Source organism: Kogia breviceps, chromosome 1 (genome assembly GCF_026419965.1).
Source record: "Kogia breviceps isolate mKogBre1 chromosome 1, mKogBre1 haplotype 1, whole genome shotgun sequence".
NCBI classification, from domain to species: domain Eukaryota; kingdom Metazoa; phylum Chordata; class Mammalia; order Artiodactyla; family Physeteridae; genus Kogia; species Kogia breviceps.
The window spans coordinates 167,527,030-167,546,799 of record NC_081310.1 but is presented as its reverse complement, the minus strand read 5'-3'; the positions used below and the strand labels follow the sequence as shown (position 1 = coordinate 167,546,799).

At 43.5% G+C, this 19,770-nt stretch overlaps 3 protein-coding genes and 1 pseudogene across 8 annotated transcripts in view; 2 read left to right on the top strand and 2 right to left on the bottom strand.

Moving 5' to 3' along the window:
- The window catches only part of ZNF691 (zinc finger protein 691), a 67,100-nt gene that overhangs the window by 38,731 nt on the left and 8,599 nt on the right, over positions 1-19,770 (top strand). The window contains exons 4-5 of one of the 5 annotated variants that reach the window (XM_067009766.1): positions 6,252-6,377; positions 12,882-12,996. The exons of 1 other annotated variant lie outside the window; for it this stretch is intronic. The gene's annotated coding sequence lies outside the window, so the exon portion shown is untranslated. Of the gene's footprint in view, positions 1-6,251; positions 6,378-12,798; positions 12,997-19,770 lie in introns of all 5 variants that reach the window. 3 more of the 5 variants (XM_067009758.1, XM_067009770.1, XM_067009772.1) reach the window with 3 other exon arrangements.
- On the top strand, positions 9,742-10,626 carry LOC136792434 (transcription initiation factor IIA subunit 2-like). The gene is made up of 3 exons (XM_067011506.1): positions 9,742-10,122; positions 10,191-10,296; positions 10,586-10,626. Exons 1-3 carry the CDS (start codon positions 9,937-9,939, stop codon positions 10,624-10,626), a joined length of 333 nt encoding a protein of 110 aa, XP_066867607.1. The 5' UTR covers positions 9,742-9,936.
- Positions 11,283-11,913, bottom strand: LOC131762885 (protein BEX3-like; annotated as a pseudogene).
- Positions 16,940-19,770, bottom strand: part of SLC2A1 (solute carrier family 2 member 1) — a 29,052-nt gene continuing 26,221 nt past the window's right edge. For both annotated transcript variants that reach the window (XM_059074375.2, XM_067009748.1), the window contains exons 9-10: positions 18,406-18,609; positions 16,940-18,039 (exon numbers count right to left, since the gene is read on the bottom strand). In XM_059074375.2, the coding sequence (XP_058930358.1) occupies positions 17,839-18,039; positions 18,406-18,609 (405 nt within the window). In that variant the 3' untranslated portion in view covers positions 16,940-17,838. The remainder of the gene's footprint in view (positions 18,040-18,405; positions 18,610-19,770) is intronic.

The following is a 19,770-nucleotide window of genomic DNA, read 5'->3' as shown; positions in this document are numbered from 1 at the left end:
TTGTTGTGGAGCGTGGGCTCTAGGTGCACGGGCTTCAGTAGTTGCAGCACATGGGCTCAGTAATTGTGGCTTGCGGGCTATAGAGCGCAGGCTCAGTAGTTGTGGCACATGGGCTTAGTTGCTCTGTAGCATGTGGGATCTTCCCAGACCAGGGCTTGAACCTGTGTTTCCTGCATTGACAGGAGGATTCTTAACCACTGAGCCACCAGAGAAATCCTGATCTATGTGTTATTTATATATATGTAACAAATTTTTGTTAAGTACTTGGGAAGAATTTGCTCACTACAGATGAAATTGATTGAGCAGGCATATGATGGGTGTAAAGTGAAAAGAGAATATGTGAAATTTATATTCAATTTACAATGTTTAATGAAATTACATTTTATAAATTTAAAAATGGGATTGTTTAACAGAGTTTAATTGTTCTGCCTGAGTTACCCAAACAATAATAAAGGATCCCCTTAAGCCTAATCATTATTTTTATATAAATATAATCAATTTATAAATAGAATAATATATTTGTAAGTTGAACTTTTAAGTTTTAAATCAAGCCAAGGTTTTGAGTTTGTAGATGAAAAAATTTAATATTAATTTAGAACTGAAAATGTTGTAGTGTTTTGTGCTCACAAAATCTGCCCTCGGACATAAAAAAAAATCACATCAACACTATTATTATCTGCATTTAACTGATGAAGAAATGGAAGCTCAGAAGGGTTAAGAAAACAGGAATCAACTCCATGCGTGTGTGGCTTTAAAGCCTGTGCTTTTAACCAGTGTACATGTGGTTTCCCTGATGGATCAACCTCCTGAAAAGTCAAATGACTTCGGAATAATTAAGTAAACTATTGTGAAGTGACTTAATCAATGTCTGCTCATATGCATTATAGGTTGACTTCACAGCTAAGCGGTCAGTTTCAGCTCAAGGAAAGAGACGCTCATGTGACAGAAAATTCTGGCTTCAGGCAGGGTTGCTACAGACTCAAACCCTGCTTCTTTCTGTCCATCTGTCTGTGTTGACTCGATTCAGACACAGGCTTTCTTGTGGTGCAAGATGACTGGTGCTATCCCTCTGGGCTCAAGGACAGCTAGAAAATGTGGCTGCCTCTCTCCCAGTGTTCCCACAAAGGAATCACTGCATCTCACTGACTCTGATTAGCTCATGGGTCTATTCTGGAACTAAATACTGTGACCGAGGAAATGTGATGTTTTAAATGGCCATGCCTGGGGTCTCAGGTTGACCCCGAGAGTTGGAGGTGGAGTCAAATCCACCACAAACACGTGGGCTGAGAGTAGGGAAGGAGCAGTCGTAGAGAAGGGTGATTGGATGACAGGCAGCAAAAACAGATGTCCACTACAGTGGGCAAACTTCTCTCTTACTTAAGTACCTCACTATATCATTCACATGTACTGCTGACATAGTCTCTTCCTTTGGGCCAGGAATCACGATGCAACACTATAACTTAACTGTGTATCCTTTATTCTTCCCATTATTGCATTTTGAGAGTAGGGATATCTGTCTTTCCTTTCATCAGTGACCGAAATAAAAGCTGTTCAGGCATTTATCTAAATGAATGAACCCCAGATTACAGGAGCCTGGGTTTGTTACCTCAGAAGAGAAGTAAGGAAGATGGGAAAGTGTTTTCATGGTATTGTGGGTGGTAGCTATGTAGTATAAGGAGGGTAAGTCAAATTCACCAGACACTTATTGATAACTTCTTTGTGTTAGGCTGATTCCTGTTGGGGACAGTGTTCCAGTGGCCTTCAAGGAGCAACCAGCCTAGAGGAAGAGACAGATGGAAGGTGTTGGTTACTGTGATTTGGTTTTGGCCCAGATCCATGTTAGAATGGGCCACCATAGAGCCCTTCGTAATGGGTTGAGTCCTGGAGAGGGTTGGGGTTATCAAGTGTAATGTTAATTGGGTTTAAGGTTTTTAGTTTCCATTTATTGAGCACCCCCATCAAGTTACTTATACCCAAGGCCTGGGGCTTGGGGAGTAGGCAGGTCAAAAGGCTCCTGGAGTAGGCCCAGGTCCTGGCTCAGGGTTAAAACCACCACTTCAGAGTGTGATGAACCTAGTCACAAATAGACCCAGATACCCACAAAACCACAGACATATGGGGCAAATTGGGACAAAGCAGAGACCATGCTTCCAGACACCCAAAGGAATGGAGCATTGTCCCAGAGACAGCACGTCTACAGACATGGAAAGGGTACTGCTGAGTTCCAGAGGGAAGGTGTGCAGGGTGCCTGAGCTTGAGACTTTGTGAAATAGAGTTGATCACACTTTTTACTTTGGCTGTTCAGAGGAAGGACATCTTTATCAAACTTCACCCATTCTGAAAACCTGACTGTGGTCATTCAGAAGCCAAGGCTTGCATAGGAAGTGAGGGAAAACAGGAGTAGAGCTGGAGAAGGAGCCATTCAGGCTGTATGAGAGAATAGCTCATTCCTTTTCCCTACCTTCCTGGAGGGAGAGGCTAGTGATAGAAGGCAGCCCACCGTGATACTCGTTTCTCAGTGTATGTGGGTCTGAGGTAAACATGGAGAGCTTCTTGAGGGTGAAGAGGGAATAGCCTGCCCTCCTGGTCAAATGGTAACCCTGCTGCTGTTACATATGGGCCCAGGACGGCTGCCCATCACTCATCACTCAAGGCCTGCCAGACAGTTCCCTTGACCCAGATGCCCCAGGTAGGGGACGGAAGAGAACCTGAATAGGGAGCTGGCACCCTGTCAGCACAACAGGGGCAGAGTTAGAAAACACAACCCCAAGGGAAGCCAGAGGAATACTAATCTGGACCCTCCAGAAAAGTTGTCTTCAAACTGGGTATGCATACCCCTGGGGGTTCAAAAAAACTTTCCAAGAGGTATGTGAGCATATTTAGCTTAAAGGGAATCAATGTAAAGATCCTCAGCTTTCAGGTGTACTCTTTACAAAAATTAATCTAAGAGGAGTGATGACAGCAAGATGGTAAAATAAGAAGCTCAGACTCCCTTCCCCAACAGAGACATTGACTTAACAATAATATACAGTCCAAAAAGCCTTTATGAGAATTCCAGAAACCAGTTAAGAAACTCACAGTACCCAGGCAAACTAAAAGCCAAGAACAGCTACATTGAAACATAAGAGGAACCATTTCATTTCACTCACAATAGCCCTTCTCCCAAGCTGGCACGGCTTGGAGCACTCAGGAGTAGAATAGAAATCATAGAGTGAGTGCTCTCAGACCACAGTGGAATTAAACTAGAAATCAACAACAGAAAAATGGCTAGATCATCCCAAAATACATGGAATTTAAAGGATTAAATAAACTTTAAATAACACAAAACTTCTAAACAACACACGGGCCAAAGAAGAAATATCAAGAGAAATTTTTAAATGTTTTGAACTAAATGAAAAACACAACTCATCAAAATTTGTGGGATGTAGCAAAAGAAGTGCTTTGATGGCACTAAATAGCATATATTAGAAAAGAGGAAAGCTCTAAACTCAATAATCTAAGCTCTACCTCTGGAAGTTTAGAAAAAGAAGAGAAAACTAAATCAAAAGTAAGCAGAAGAAAAGAAATAATAAAAATTAGAGCAGAAATCAATGAAATTGAAAACAGGATATCAATAGAGAAAATGATCAAAACCGAAAGCTGGTTCTTTGAAAAGATGAATAAAATTGACAAGCCTCTAGCTAGGCTAACTGAGAAAAAAGAGGACACAAATTACTAATATCAGAAGTGAAAATGGGGGCATCTGATCCCATGGACATTAAAAGGATAATAAAGGAATATGAGCAACTCTGTGCCCACAAATTTAATAATCTAGATGAAATGGGCCAATTACCTGAAAGATATAAACTATCAAAACTCACATAAGAAGAAACAGGCAATCTGAGTAGGCTTATATTTATTAAAGAAATTGATCAATATTTAAAAACTTTCCCAAACAGAAAGCACCAGGCCCAGATGGCTTCACTGGTGAATTCTACCAAATATTTAAGGAAGAAATTATATCTATTTTCTACAATTCCTCCAGAAGACAGAATCAAGAAGGACTACTTCCTAACTCATTCTATGATATCAGCATTATGCTCATACCAAAACTAGACAAAGACCTTACAAATACAGAAAACCACAGAAGAATATCTCTCATGAACATAGATGCAAAAATTCTCAAAAAAATATTAGTAAATGGAATCCAACGATGTATTCAATATAAAAAGAATTATAGAGGGAGGATTCTGGGAAGATGGCAGAGTAGGAAGCACCTGGAATCTGTTTCCCCACCAAGACAACAATTGAACTGGCAGAATCTGTCTGATGTAACTATTTTGGAGATCTGGCTGGAGTCTACTGAAGGCCTACAACTTCCAGGGGAAGGCTTGGATGATAAATAGCAGTTAATTTTGGTCAATTTCAGCTCTTAGCACAGTAGCAGGTACTCATCCTCCACTCCAGCCTCATGGCAGGCAACACACACATTTCTTGGAGTAATCTTCGCAGAGCTAGTGGGAGCCATGGTGAATAAAAGGGACACTGTCCTCCAAATATTGGGGATCTGTGCTCTGATTGCTGCTTCTTCTTTCTTTTTTTAAAATAATTTTTATTGGCGTATAGTTGACTTATAGTGTTATATTAGTTTCAGGTGAACAGCAAAGTGAATCAGTTATACGTATATATATATCCACTCTTTTTTAGATTCTTTTCCCATATAGGTCATTACAGAGCATTGAGTAGAGTTCCCTGTGCTATACAGTAGGTTCTTATTAGTTATCTATTTTATATATAATAATGTGTATAGGGGCTTCCCTGCTGGCGCAGTGGTTAAGAATCCACCTGCCAATGCAGGGGACACAGGTTCGAGCCCTGGTCCAGGAAGATCCCACATGCTTCAGAGCAACTACTGAGCCTGCATGCCACAACTAGTGAAGCCCATGCGCCTAGAGCCCGTGCTCTGCAATAAGAGAACCACTGCAATGAGAAGGCTGTGCACCATGATGAAGAGTAGCCTCCACTTGCCACAACTAGAGAAAGCCTGTGCACAGCAACGAAGACCCAACGCAGCCAAAAATAAATAATAATAAATAAAATAAATATTAAAAAATCTTAAAAAAAATACTGTGTGTATGTCAATCCCAATCTCCCAGTTTATCTCTTCTCCCCTTTTCCCCCTGGTAACCATACATTTATTTTCTATTTCTGTGACTCTATTTCTGTTTTGTAAATAAGAACCATTTTTTTTTAGATTCCACATATAAGCAATATCATAAGATATTTTTCTATCTCTGTCTGACTTACTTCACTCAGTATGACAGCCTCTAGGTCCATCCATGTTGCTGTGAATGGCATTTGATTGCTGCTTCTCATCAGAGGTGCAAACAAAGAGAAGGGCAGCTATTGTTGTTGTATCTTCCCCCACTGTCACAAGCCACTCCCCCTCTGGTTCAAGTGACTTCCAGGTGATTTAAAGGGCCAGCACCCTTTTCCTGCCCTTCATTTTTCTTTTTCTCCATTTGGAGCCCAGACATTAAAGACTAGGAGATTCAAAAACAACTGCATATATGGAGAAAATTAGAATGTGACTGTACATACCCAGGGAAAGATGCAGGTCCAGAAAAGACCTGAGGAGACCTTAAGTTTACATCTCAGGCTGATCCATGGCACAGAGACAGCCTACAACAATAAAACAAAAAAACAAACAAATTCATCAAGTCCTGGGGATGGGAGAGAATATGATTTCCAAAGTTACCACATTATTAGATTCAAATGTCCAGTTTTCAACAACAATAAAAAAATCACAAGGCATACAAAGAAATAAGAAATCATGGCCCATTCAAAAAATAAAAATAAAAAAATTTTAAAAACCAACAAAAACTGTCCCTGAAAAAAGCCTGATGGCAAATCTACTAGAAAAGACTTAAAACACTTGTCTTAAAGATGCTTAAAGAACTAAAGTGAGATGTAGAGAAAGTCAAGAAAGTAATCTATGAACAAAATGGAAATATCAATAAAGAGATAGAAAACCTAAAAAGAAGCCAAAAGGAAATTCTGGAGCCAGAAGGTATAATAACTGAAATTTAAAATTCACTAGAGAGATTCAAAGGCACATTTGAGCAGGCAGAAGAAAGAATCAGTGAACTTGAAGATAGGACAATAGAAATTGTTGAGTCTGAGGAACAGAAAGAAAAAAGATTAAAGAAAAGTGAACAGAGCTTAAGGGAACTGTGGGACAACATCAAGCAGACTGACTATATGCATTGCAGGAGATCCAGCATGACGAGAGAGAGAGAAAGGGACAGAGAGAATATTTGAAGAAACAATGTTTGAAAACTTCCCAAGTTTGATGAAAAATATGAATATAAACATCTAACAAGCTCAATGAACTCCAGGTAAGATGAACTCAGAGACTCATACTGAGATATAAAAGCAGCGGGACAGAAGCAAATCATCACACAAAAGTGAGCCTCAATAAGATTTTTGGCAGACTTCTCATGAGAAACTTTGGAGGCCAGAAGGCAGTGGGCCAACATATTCGAAGTGTTCAAGGGAAAAAACTGTGAACCAAAATCCTATATTTGGCAAAACTGGCCTTCAAAAGTGAGGGAGAGGGGCTTCCCTGGTGGCGCAGTGGTTGAGAGTCCGCCTGCCAATGCAGAGGACACAGGTTCATGCTCCGGTCTGGTAAGATCCCACATGCCGCGGAGCGGCTAGGCCCGTGAGCCATGGCCGCTGAGCCTGTGTGTCCGGAGCCTGTGCTCCGCAATGGGAGAGGCCACAACAGTGAGAGGCCCACGTACCACAAAAAAAAAAAAAAAAAAAAATGTGAGGGAGAAATTAAGACATTCCCCAATAAACAAAAGCTGAAGAAATCAATCTCTATACTTGATCTGCAAGAAATGCTCAAGGGAGTCCTGCAATGTGAAATGCAAGGACATTAAACAGTAACTTGGAGCCATATAGAGAAATAGAAATCTCAACAGAAGTAAATACATGGGCAATTACAAAAGCTAGTAATATTGTAACAATGGTTTGTAACTGCATATTTTGCTTTCAACATGATTTAAGAGACATACATTTAAAGAAAAAAATCCAATTAGTCTAAAAGCTAGTATTCTTGTAACTTTGGTTTGAAACTCCAAATTTCGTTTTTGACATAATTTAAGAGACTAATGAATTTAAAAGAATTATTAGTTTATGTTTGGGGGCACACAGTGTATAAAGATGTAATTCTGTGGTATCAACAACCAAAATGGGTGGGGATGGAGATGTAAAGGAGCAGAGTTTTTGCATCTTATTGAAGTTAAGTTGTTATAAATTAAAATTAGAATGTTATAAGTTAAGAATGTTAAAGGTAGTTCCCATGATAATCACAAAGAAAGAACTATAGAATATGAACAAAATAAAAGGAGAAAGGAATGCAAATGTTTTGCTACAAATAAATCAACTAAACACAAAAGAAGACAGTAACACAGGAAATGAGGGACAAAAAGCTATGGGGCATATAGAAAACAAGTAGAAAAATGACAGAAGTAAGTCCTTCCTTATCAGGAATTACATTAAATGTAAATGGAGTAAGTTCTCTAATCAAAAGACAGAGACTGGCAGAATGGATAGAAAACACATAATCTAACTATATGCTTTCTACAAAAGACTCACTTTATTTTATTTATTTTTTATTTTTTAAACTTTTTATTTTATATTGGAGTATACATATACATGTATCCATTCTCCCCCAAACTCCCCTCCCATCCAGGCTGCCACATAACATTGAGCAGAGTTCCCTGTCCTATACAGTAAGGTCCTTGTTGGTTATCCATTTTAAATATAGCCGTGTGTACATGTTGATCCCAAACTCCCTAACTATCCCTCCCCCCGTTTTCCCCTTTGGTAACCATAAGTTTGTTTTCTATGTCTGTGAGTCTGTTTCTATTTTGTAAGTAAGTTCATTTGTATCATTTCTTTTTAGATTCTGCACATAAGGGATGTCATACAATATTTCTCTTTCTCTGTTTGACTTACTTGACTCAGTATGACAATCTCTAAGTCCATCCATGTTGTTGCAAATGGCATTATTTCATTCTTTTTAATGGCTGAGTAATATTCCGTTATACATATGTACCATATCTTCTTTATCCATTCCTCTGAAAAGACTCACTTTAGATCCAAGGACACAAATACAGTGATTGAAAGTGAAAGGATGGAAGAAGATATTCCATGGAAATAGTAAGCAAAAGAGAGCAAAAAGACAAAATAGACTTTATATCAAAAAAGGTTACAGATTACTAGGGGTATTAGCAGAGGTAAGGGTGTAAAAAAAGCAGGCCAGAGAGTACAGAGTTTTAAATGGCAGGCTAGGTATTCTTTCTGCAGTGTGCAGTCATCAAGGCCATCCAGCAGGGAGGAGCCATAATCCCAGACCTGAGTGTGAAGGATGAAATGAGAAGAGTGTGGAGGAAGTCAACTTGGTTGAGGAGTTATTTCAGTTTACTCAGAGAACAATATACTTTTTCCATAAATGTCCTGATATAAAATACCCCTAATAGGGCTTGCCTCTGAAAATATGTCTCAAAGAGTTAGACATGATTTTTGAAAATATAAAATGAAAGGCTAAAGCTTGCCCAAGCTCCAGCACCTATTGCCCCCAAATAAAAGAACAAACAAATGTACAGATTTTGACCAAGTTGCTTTTGTTCTAATTGGTTTTTAAGAGAGCCAGCATAGGTTGGCTGTATAATAATACAATAATAATAAAATGAACACAACATTGTAAATCAACTATACTTCAATTTAAAAAAGAATTATAAACAAACAAAATGATTATAGTAACCATTGAATGAGCACTTGCTATGAGCCAGGTACTGTAAGTCTTTCCTCATTCAGTACTCACAAACCTGTGATGTAGATTCACTTATCATCATTTCATAGATAAAGAAACTGAGTCTAAGAGAGGTCAGAGTCAATATGCAGCATTACTTAGATTAAAATGCTGTGCTTTCTACTTCAAAATCATGTCTTTACCCATTTGCTTAAGCAGTTGTGCTTGGCAGACAGCATATAGCATTGCCCCTGGGGATGATGATGTGACAAGAGAAGAACTGCTTGACTTCTTTGTGTCTTGATTTGTTCAGCAATAAATGGAAATAATAACTGCCTTTTTATCAGGCAGAGTAATGGGAGATAAGACTGTTTTTCCCTCTTGGTTTGATTGCAAAAGAGGCCATGTCCACCCATAGGTGTGAATGGAAATAAAAGGCCACTTACAGAGTGTGGTTTGTGTTGGTGGCTCAAGTGCAGTTGCCTCATCTATACAATGGGTATAATAATAATAGTGTCTGCCTCCTAGGGTGTTTGTAAGGATCCAATGTATTCATACATGTCACTGATTTAGGACAGTGCTTGACAAACAGCACTCGCTATCTAAATACTAGCCATTACTGGTATTAAAGATAGAAACTTGGCTACCAGGGATCACTGTGGCTATAAATATATGTAACCTCCAAGCATAGATAGGGGAGAAGCCTCACTCACCCTGGCTTTTTCTCAGTAGGTATTTAGTTAGGAAGATTAGCTAGCTATAATCTTGGCCAATAGTAAGCAGAGCTCAAAGAATATGACAGGGATGGAGAAATAACGTTATCAGAAAATAAAAATAGCTCCTAATTTTTACCATTTCTACAATTAAGCACCACATTAAGAGTATACCAACTTGGTCTTGCCTAATCCTCACAGTTCTGTGGGGTAGGTGTTATTAACTGTGTCCTCTGTCAGCCTCCACTCCCACCTCTGTAAAAAGACAATAGAAGGTGATGGGAGAGGTGGGGGGGAGGGTGGTCCTGCTGGGCTCCTGGCCATGCAGCTTCTCTTGGCTCTCTCGGAGGCAGGAAGTGCCTCTTCCACAGGACATCAGTGTAAGCCTGAATAAGAAAAAGAATTTCTCCCTCCTAAGCCATGGCACATCAGTTGCACAGAAATAGCACTTTGGGAAACAGTCTTCAGGAGAGCCTTGATGAGCTCATACAATCTCAACAGATTACCCCCCAACTTGCCCTTCAAGTTTTACTTCAGTTTGATAAGGCTATATATTCAGTGTTGGTACAGAAGGTCAGGAACAGAGTCAATTCCAGGCCTATGTATGTTTGGCTACCTTCCCTAAAGAGTTACTGAGATTTCAAACGTCTGAAACATTATCTGCAGGATTGAAGGGCTCTCTAAATACGTACAGATTCTGCGATAATGTATGGACTTTTGTATTGAATGATGTTGAATTCAGAGAGGTGACAGAACTTGATAAAGTGAAAATTGTAGCCTGTGAGTGGGACCTCTCTGGTGGACAAGTGGCTAAGACTCTGTGCTCCCAATGCAGGGGGTCTGGGTTTGATCCCTGGTCAGGGAACTAGATCCCACATGTCACAACTAAGAGTTGTGCATGCCACAACTAAAGTTTCTGCATGCGGCAACCAAAATAGATCCCGCAGGCTGCAACTAAGGATCCTGCATGCCGCAACGAAGGTCCTGCATGCGGCAATGAAGATCCCATGTGCTGCAACTAAGACCCGGTGCAGCCAAATAAATAAATAAATAATTTTTAAAAGTGTAGCCTGTGATGGTAAAAATACTGGCTCCAGTACTACAGAATGAATAGAAAAAAACTGGCTTTTTAATGCCATCCTGTTATTGTTCATCTCTTTTTGAAGAGAAGCATAGGAGACTTTTTAAAAAGTTTATTCTAGCATTGCAGAAATGACTACACTGTGCCATACTATCAGAGAACTCCAGTAGAAAGAAGCTTATAACTCTGTACCCTCTTATATCACATTTATTATACATCATGAAGAAACAGAACTTTCTTTTTAATGACAAATCAAACACTGTTGCCTTCCTAAGACTATTCTTTAATAAATTCATTTTAAAACAAACAAACAAAAAGTGATGGGGATTCTTGCCTGGGCAGTATGACCCCAGAGCCTACACTTCTCAGCTTCTTTGAGGGTTTACCACTGGGAAACAGATGTCAAGGTGGGGGGTCAACAGGCTGGGGTGGAGGTGGGGGAACTAAGACACGCCATAATTACATGACAGTCTGCAGTAGGTTTAAGGAAATAAATTATAGGCCCTGAGTACTTTGAGTTTCCTCATTTAAAATTAGATTTTAAACCCTAGGCCACTAGTATCAGTGGTACTTTCTGAGAAACTCTGAGTGAAGCCTGTTGACACAAGTGCTTTTGAAAGTTCAAAACAGCAATAGATCTTGTACCCTCTGCTTAGAAAGAAAGGAGGGAGGAGAGAGAATATCTACTTCCCAGTTTTTATAAAGTTTAGGTTAAATTTATATTTATTCTTGTTTGGGGTTTTTGGTTTTTTTTTTTGCTCTTTAATTGCTTTATTAACTTCACATTTTCCATGCAAATGGGTGAAACTCTACTGTTGACAGAAACTTAGATTGGGTGCCAAGGCAATCTCCAATTAGAAGCTGGTAACACAGAACCCACCTGACATGGAAATTACGTAAGGTTCACAGAAAATGGATCAGAAAAGGCGTATCAGGAAAATGCAAGAAAAAAGAGAACAACAGTGGGAATCACAGTATTAATCTCATGGAAAATGGCAGGAGTCAATGCATAAGGCAAAATTCATCATGATGGTCATGGTGATTAGAGAGCTCCCCCGTAAGGATATGTAGACAATTTCTCAACTGCATCTCCCTAAGTTTTCTCCTGATTTCTCTCATCTCTTCATGAACATTTCCATATAATCTCCATTTCCACCCATCCCATCTTTGACCTGCCTATTGGGTATGGACCATCAGAAATTAGGGGCAAGTTGGCGAGCCTGTCCCCGTCTATTATTTCCTGCTGGCTAGTGGCCTTCGCCCCCTCCCAAAGGGCGGTTTTCCTTTCCTTTTTGCACAGGCTACTCCATTTCTTCATTTTCCTGGGCCTATCTTTGCTGTCTCCTGCTCCTCCCGATTCCCGTCACAAGTGCGCCACCATGGAACTTAGTACTTATTCTTTATACTTATTTCTATCTTGCAGAGCAGTAGAAATTTCCAAGACTCGTTACTGGGAAAGGCAATGAAATTTCTGTAAGAGTCAGAGATTTGTTTTCATAATTATCTTCCATGGGCTGTTTTCCCCTTACAACTGTATTTTCATTATAGAAAACTATATGTGTTGCAATATAGGTCCCCTCCTAGTTGTAAAGTATGTCATAGGAGGGTGGATTTGCTCACTAACTCTATGATAACTAATCTGCTGAGCATAACTGCATCTTATAATGAACACAAACAAAATATCAAAACTGGGAAGTTTCTTCTTAGATTAAAAAGGAAACCCAAAACAAAGCCCAAAGTCCTCATGTGATATATGAGGCCCTACATGATCTAGCATCCTGCCACCTCTCTGCCATCATCTCCCTGTCGCCCTAGTCCAGCCATCCTGGCCTCCTTGCTTGTCCTTCAACACACCAGACATGGTCCTGCCTTTGTACCTTTGGACTTGCTGTTCTCTTGGCTTAGAAAAGACTTTCCCCCAGATTATGTGTATGATTTGCTCCCTTACTTCATCATTCACATTTGTTCAAGTATCATTCCCTCAGGGAGACCTTCAAATTATCTTCTCTAAAATCAAGCCACCCACCCCACCCTCACATCCATCATCTTCTATTCTTTGGTTTGCCTTTTCTTCCCCATAACACAAATCACCATCTGATACTTTATTATACATTTGTTGATTGTTGATTGCTCGGTTTTCCCCACCAGAATGTAAGCTCCATGAAGGCAAATCCTTGTTTTGTTTGCTGCTTTATCCCCAGCCCTAGAACAATGCCTGGCGCCCAGCAGGTGCTCAATAAATGAATGAAGTGAAACTAATGGAAAGATATGGGTTCCATGACAGGAAAGGCTTGCACTGGGAACCCTGCACCAGGTGGTTTAGGAGATGCCGACCATCAGAGCCAGAGATGACCTTGAGAAGGGAAGAGATCCCTGGGAATTCACAGAAACCTGGGGGGGTAAGTAGCAGACTTTATGAAGGGGGTGAAAGGGGGAATATGGAGTAATTCTGACACCTGCATCACACACACATTCTCTTATTTCATCTTAATATCACAACAGATGAGGAAACTGAAGATCAGAAAGGTGAAGTGACTTACCCATAGTTATTCAGCTAAGTAGCAGAGCCTCGATCTGAAGTCAACTCTGTCTGACTCTAGAAACCATGTTCTTTTCAAGACACCACACAGCTGAGGAGAAAGTTTGGCAAAGAGTGTGTGTTCAGTTAAGTAACAGTTGAAGGAATGAACAAATGCTTCATAGAGAAAGTGACTGTTAATTTGGTCTTTTTTGAGATCAAACAGCCTTATGGAGAGACCAAAGGCAGACCTGGAGAAAGAAGGAGATTGAACAAAGAGTTTTAAGATTAGATAGTTAGGTGAGGAGCTGTCCAGGGAACACTGAGTATATCAGCTTAGCTGGATCTTAGGGTGTTAAAGGAGCATTTTGGGAGATAAGGTCTCCAAGGACCCAAATGTGAAAGATCTTGACTGCTTGGTTATGGAATTTGGACTTTACCATGAGACAGTGGGGAACATTAAGCTGTAGAGTAATGTGCTCAGACACTGCTTTAGGAAGTCATTCTGGGGTGCTGGGGATGGGATTACCAAATGGATTTATTGTAATAGTCCCAGTGAAGGGTTATCGCCAAAGCAATCAGTTCTCTCTCAACCCATGAAAGGTTGAGGTTAAAATCAGCCCTGACCTAAACATTCACACAGCAGCCACTAGTTGGCAGCAATGTCCCAAGAAACAGGTGAGCCAGCCCTCAAGTAGGAGCTTCCTCAGCCAACTCCTTGGGCTGTGATGGGGTATGATCACCTGGTGGAACACAAGAGTAGTTGGGAGAACAGCCTGTGCGGAGGGAACCCCAAAGACCCACAGTGGAAGGAGTATGTGGAGGTCAGAGGACAGGGTGATCAATGGAGGATGGTTGCGGTGGGGTGGGGGGCAGGGGTGAGAGGGGAGGCTGCATCTGAGAGCTAGAAACTGATTGCAAATGGCCTTGAATTTCCAGGCTAAGAAAGCTGGACATTATCCTGAGGGAAATGGGGACCCAGGAAGCCCATGATTAAGTAGAAGAGAAACATGACTAGACTTGCCTTTTAGGAAGATCACCAAGATTGCAGTGTGGAGAATGAGGGGAGAGAGACAGGAAGCAGAGAGGGCAGTGAGGAGGCGCTGCAGTGATCCCCAGAGAGATGATGAGTGGTCTGAACTAGGGTCAGCAATTGCAGTGGACAGAAGGGGTCAGATTTGTAGGAGACTTAAGAAATAAAAATCATAGAATGAGAAAGAGGGCATTAAAATGTAGTTTTCACAGAAGAGAATGAATATTCTCTCTCCATTATTAAGAACACTTTCTGAATTGTTGGATTTTCTCCCTAAAGCTGCAGTGGAAGAGCTCAGATCGTGGAACTTCTTTAGGTCTAAATTCACTCAACAATCTTGATCAGTCTGTGGTGGGAACTGGTGACAAAGGAATGACTTAGCAGTTGCCTCCCCACTCTGGTGGAATAACAGCCGACTCTACAGTGTGGAGAGGGCTTTGATGGAGGAAATACAGGACAGTGTGGGGTCCAGCGGGGGAACCTGATGCAGGTTTCCAGGGAGAGGAGACTTTTGAGCCCAAGATATGCAAAGGATCTCACAAAACTCAGTGAGCTAAGCACTGGAAAAGAAGGGAGTCTGGGAGCAGCCCCGTTACCTATTTACCCCTTTTCGTCACAAACCGTAGAAGTCACCTTATGCGCGATAAGGTTTCCCAGGTGAGCTACATGCCCCAGGATGAAAGCGCTAACCCAGCCACGGTCGCCAGCTCCTGGAGCAAACCCATTTCCCCGAAGACAGACAGGCTTAGTGTCCTTCAGAGGCTCCTGGACCGCCGCCCAGGGCAGACAGGCTGTGATTGGTGGGAGCCTGGGGCCCGCCTCTCACCAGCCCAACACTGCGGTTCTGATTGGTGGAGACACCACGTAGCCCCGCCTCTCCCACCAGTCGGCAAAGGAGGCTAACCAGGTGGGTGCGCGACTGCTGAGGGGGCCCTGGAGCACCGCTGTTACGGTCTGGGGGAGATGGAAGATCGCCCCGGCCCCAAATCTTCTACACTCGCGATGGACTGCAGTCCCTAGAGAAAAGGCGTCAAGGGACCGGAAGCTGTGCCTCCCGGAGCATTGTGGGCCCAGGCTGGGGTGGGCCGGGTCTTCCGGCGCCTGCGTGCACCTAGCAGTTTGGGAAATGGTGGCCCCCGGCACGTTGGTGCAAGCCCTGTGAGGGGCGGGAACCCGGGAGTGGGTTCTCGGGCATTTTCAGACCAGGGTGTGGAGCCCTGGGCTGGGGTGGGGCCGGGATGCTTCCGGGCTCCGCCCCGCTTTGGGGTCTTGGGCGCCATCTGCTTTGCATCCTTAAGCTTTGGCCTCTAGGGTGCCCCCTTCCGCCCCAACCCCACCCGTAGTCCGTTTCCTCCCATCCGGTGGGAACAGCAGCCAGAGTGCCACCATAGGATTTTAAGAGCCCTGCGTGCGCACCTGGCATCCTGGGCCCCTGACTCCTCTTTGCATTACCCCTCCAGGGCCCCTGCGAAGCTTAAAGAGCTAACTCCTTTCAACAGAAGCCTGCTGGGGCCATGTGATAAGGCCTCCTCCGTGGCACCTGGTCCCAGCCCTTCATCGGTTAACCACCCTGCCCCCAGGCTCAGGCAAGGCACAACCCTTCTCCGAGCCTTACTCCTGATTTGTGAGATGGGGATGGCTAACTCCTCAGAGTCTCTGTACCTAATGATAATACACACAGGCGCTGCCAATTACGATGTACCCGTTTTCCCTCTCACCCTCTCCGTACAACCTCGCTTCGTGGCAAGCAGATTTTATAGTTTAACCTGTGTGCAGTTATGAAGGCTTCGACAGGCATATCCACCCCTACCCCCCCACCCCGATCTTGTCAGCTGAGCCTCTAGGGACAAATATCCTTGGTGCTTTTATTTCGACTGTTTTCTGAGTGCCTGCTCTGTGCCAAGCACTGTATTTAGTACTGAAGACACAGATGAACCAAATTGACTTCTTTCCATGAAATTGAGACTAGTGGGGGAAATAGGAACTTGTGATAAAGGTGGTGATAAAAGACGTGATAAAGATACAGTGCCACAGGAAAGGAACAAATGAAGTGCTCTTGAAATTCAGGGATTGGGAGAAGGAGGTTAGAAGTCTTTAGAGAGTATGCAGTAGCCTATAAGCTGGATCAGAGGGGGCATTCCGAATTAAATAGATGGGAGAAGGCAGCTTGACAGCTCACTCTGCCCATGCAGTGAACATGGTTCATTTTGCTTTGGAGGGGCTGGGGGCTTGGGGGGAGGAGTGGGGTATAGGGTGGGGGTGTGCAGTATACTTTTTTTTTTTTTGGCCACACGGCTTGCGGGATCTTAGTTCCCTGACCAGGGACTGAACCTGGGCCACCACAGTGAAAGCGCCGAGTCCTAACCACTGGACCGCCAGGGAATTCCTGTAGTATAATTGCTAAAAGCAGGAGTTTTAGCATATTTGCTGTGAGACTTCAGGCACATTAACCTCTTTGAGCCTGTCAAATGTACAGATAATACCTACCTCACATTCAAGATAATGCATATCAAGGCCTGAGCATCAAGGTCAGCACATAGCTATCATTTTTTTTGAATACCAGCTATCATACATGAAGGAAAATGGGAATGCCTTGAATGCCAAGATTTTTAGATTTTTCTCTAGGTAATAGAGATCAAACAGATTTTTAAGCAGTAGAGGGTGTTGATCAAAGGTGCTTGGAAGTGACTGAATCTTGGAGTCAAAAGTCTGAAGCCACTCTAATAGTTGCTTCTTTCCCATTCCCATCCAAATCTGCCTACCCTCAACCCATATGTATTTCAGAACCATGTTTCTAAAAACCAGCCATTTATATCTGCTTAGGTAAGTTACAGAGGGAGTAAGGTGGTGTATTTACAAGTTGGTTTGTCCAGATATACTATAACTTAGTGTCTGTATTTAATATTGACAACCAAAAAATATATATAAATATCTTCCAACTATACACAGCAGGGCAGGAGTGTTCACGTCTTCTTGAATAGTGAGTTCTCAGTTTCCCATGGCCCTCCTCTCTTGGTGATCGTCTGGCCCTCAGTGCAAAGGAGACTAGCACCTGGCAGCCCAGTCTGGCCCTTCCCCTCTCCTCCCTGTACTCCAGTGCTCCCAACTGGTCTCAGGCAAGGGAAGATTAATTTGAGTGGTTGGGTAGGAAGAGACAGGAATGGGCGAATCCTAATGGAGCCTGATCCTGGAGCCTGATCCCTAGGTGGGGAGACCCAGGCCCACAGAAGGAGTGGCCAGAGCCACCTCTTGGGGTAGAAGACTCATGGTTCGTAGTTCGATTAATGTGTCCTTGGGTCATAGGTCCGGCCCTACAGATTAGCTTGGCAAAGAAGGCAAGTGTCTAGGCAGGGCTTGGTCCCCACCCTCAGGGACTGAGCCATTCAGGGTGAAGCCAGGGATGTGGATAAAGGAGACTCTGGCTGATAAAAAAATAATAACAAAATCAGTAATAAAAAAATTATAAAACCTGTTGCTTGTCTGAATAGATCTGAGCAACAGTCTTTTGTTAAAATCCTGGAGCCATTAAAAGTCCTGAATATTCTTCTGGACATCACTACTGGCTGAAGGAAGGAGCCCCAGGCCCAGCTCTGCTGAGATCTTGTCAGTTTGAAAGTCTCATCCAGCTGCCTGTGCTCTGAGAGATCCTTGGGCTGCTGGGAGCAGACTGGGCTGGTGGTGTGGGGCACCTCACACTTGTGAATCAGCTCCCAGGGGGTGGAACAGCTCCTCGGGTGTCTTGTCACTTTGGCTCGCTCCCCCCTGCCGGAAGCCGGAAGCAATCTCATCGAAGGTCCTGCCTTTCGTCTCAGGAACTTTGAAGTAGGTGAAGATGAAGAACAGAACCAGGAGCACGGTGAAGATGATGAAGACATAGGGACCACACAGTTGCTGAAAGATACACAGAAACACTCGGTTGGAGACCTGACCCTACATCGGGCCGTAGGACCTTGGATAAGTCAGTTTACCTCTGGACCTTTGATCTGAAAAAGGGAACATCCACCTACAACCCAGGAGCATTGGGATGTTAACAGTAGACTCTGCGGCACCTGGCATGTGATAGGAGCAGGTTCCCACAGCAGAGCAGAACAGAAAATTCAAAGATAAGGAAAGAACCCTGTGTGACTTGGGCTTCTGAGCCTGTTTCCTCTCCAGCATGATTCCCATAAGAATGGCAGGGACAGCATTTTGCACAGTACTATGGGGTCCTGCATGCAGGAGAGAAATGCTGAGTGTGGGGACTCTGGGAGTTCTCACCTCCACATACTGGAAGCACATGCCCACAATGAAATTTGAGGTCCAGTTGGAGAAGCCAGCAACAGCAATGGCAGCTGGGCGAGGGCCCTGGCTGAAGAGTTCAGCCACAATGAACCATGGGATGGGGCCGGGGCCCACTTCGAAAAAGGCCACGAAGCCAAAGATGGCCACGATGCTCAGGTAGGACATCCAGGGCAGCTGCTCCTGTTGAGGACGAGAGAGGGGAGGAAAGTTAGATTGGGCTGTGCTGGATCCTCAGAAGAAACAAACTGCAAAGGCAGCCCAGGGCAGGCCTAAGAGCTCTAGGCTGGAAAGCAGGAGGCCAGGGTTGATCCTGGATTTGCCCTGTGACTTAGGTACCCTGTGCCGGGTCTTGGATTCCTCATCTGAACAAAACAGTTTAAGCATGGTCTGCCCTCCCAGAATGGTCATGTAGTTGCATGTGGAAGGTGCTAAGAAGAGGTTCCTGAGGTCCCCTGGCTCTGGCTGTGGAGCAGTCTGCTTACAGTAGGAGGATGTGGAAGAACATTCCTGGGGGTGGGTGTTAGAAGGCTTGTAAGGTGCCCTATTCAGGACGGGCACAGAGCAGGCATGTGGTTTTACGTATAATCATTCTCGAGGAGGCTGCAGTAGAGAAGTTATTTGGGCTTTGTTCCAGATCCACTGCTCATTGCCTACAATATTGCCAGGCCTCTCGGCCATCACCGCACTCTCTAAGCCTTGGTTCGGCTGTAAAATGAGTGTACTGGTGCTTTCCTTGCCCAGATGTTGGACAATCAAGTGTTGTGTGTGAAGTGCCTGGGACAGGATTATCACAGAGATTACAGTCACGGGCTTGGGGCCAGCAGAACTGAGGTTGATTCCTGGCTTCGTCCTTTATCTGCTACATTACTAACCTCACTGGGGGAGGTCTCCTCACCTGAGAAATGGGAATACTGACTGAACTACACCTGTGCGTCGTGAGGACTGAGTGAGATGAGGCATCATGTTTCCACGCCTCTGTGGTGAGGAGGGCATTACTTTCTAGGGCTGTTCTGAAGATGAATTGAAGATGCGGAGGAAGACTTTGAAAAATTTAGTATCGGGCAAAGTAGCTCCTGGGGAGAGGGAACTTGAAGTCTGGGGCTGGAGGCGCAGTGGTTAGAAAGCACCAAGCAGTGAGGAGCCGGTTGAAGACGGGATGGGAGTGGGATGGAAGGAGCCAGCCTAAAGAGGCAGAAGGTCAGGCCCAAGCCCGGGATTGTGAGGGATGCAGAACCAGGGCGAGGGCAGCCCCCCCACCCCTGCACCTGGTCTCCAGTGCTGCTCGCCAGCCTGGGGCTGAGACAGGCACTTTGGGGTCTGATGCCCACGTGAGCTCCCCCC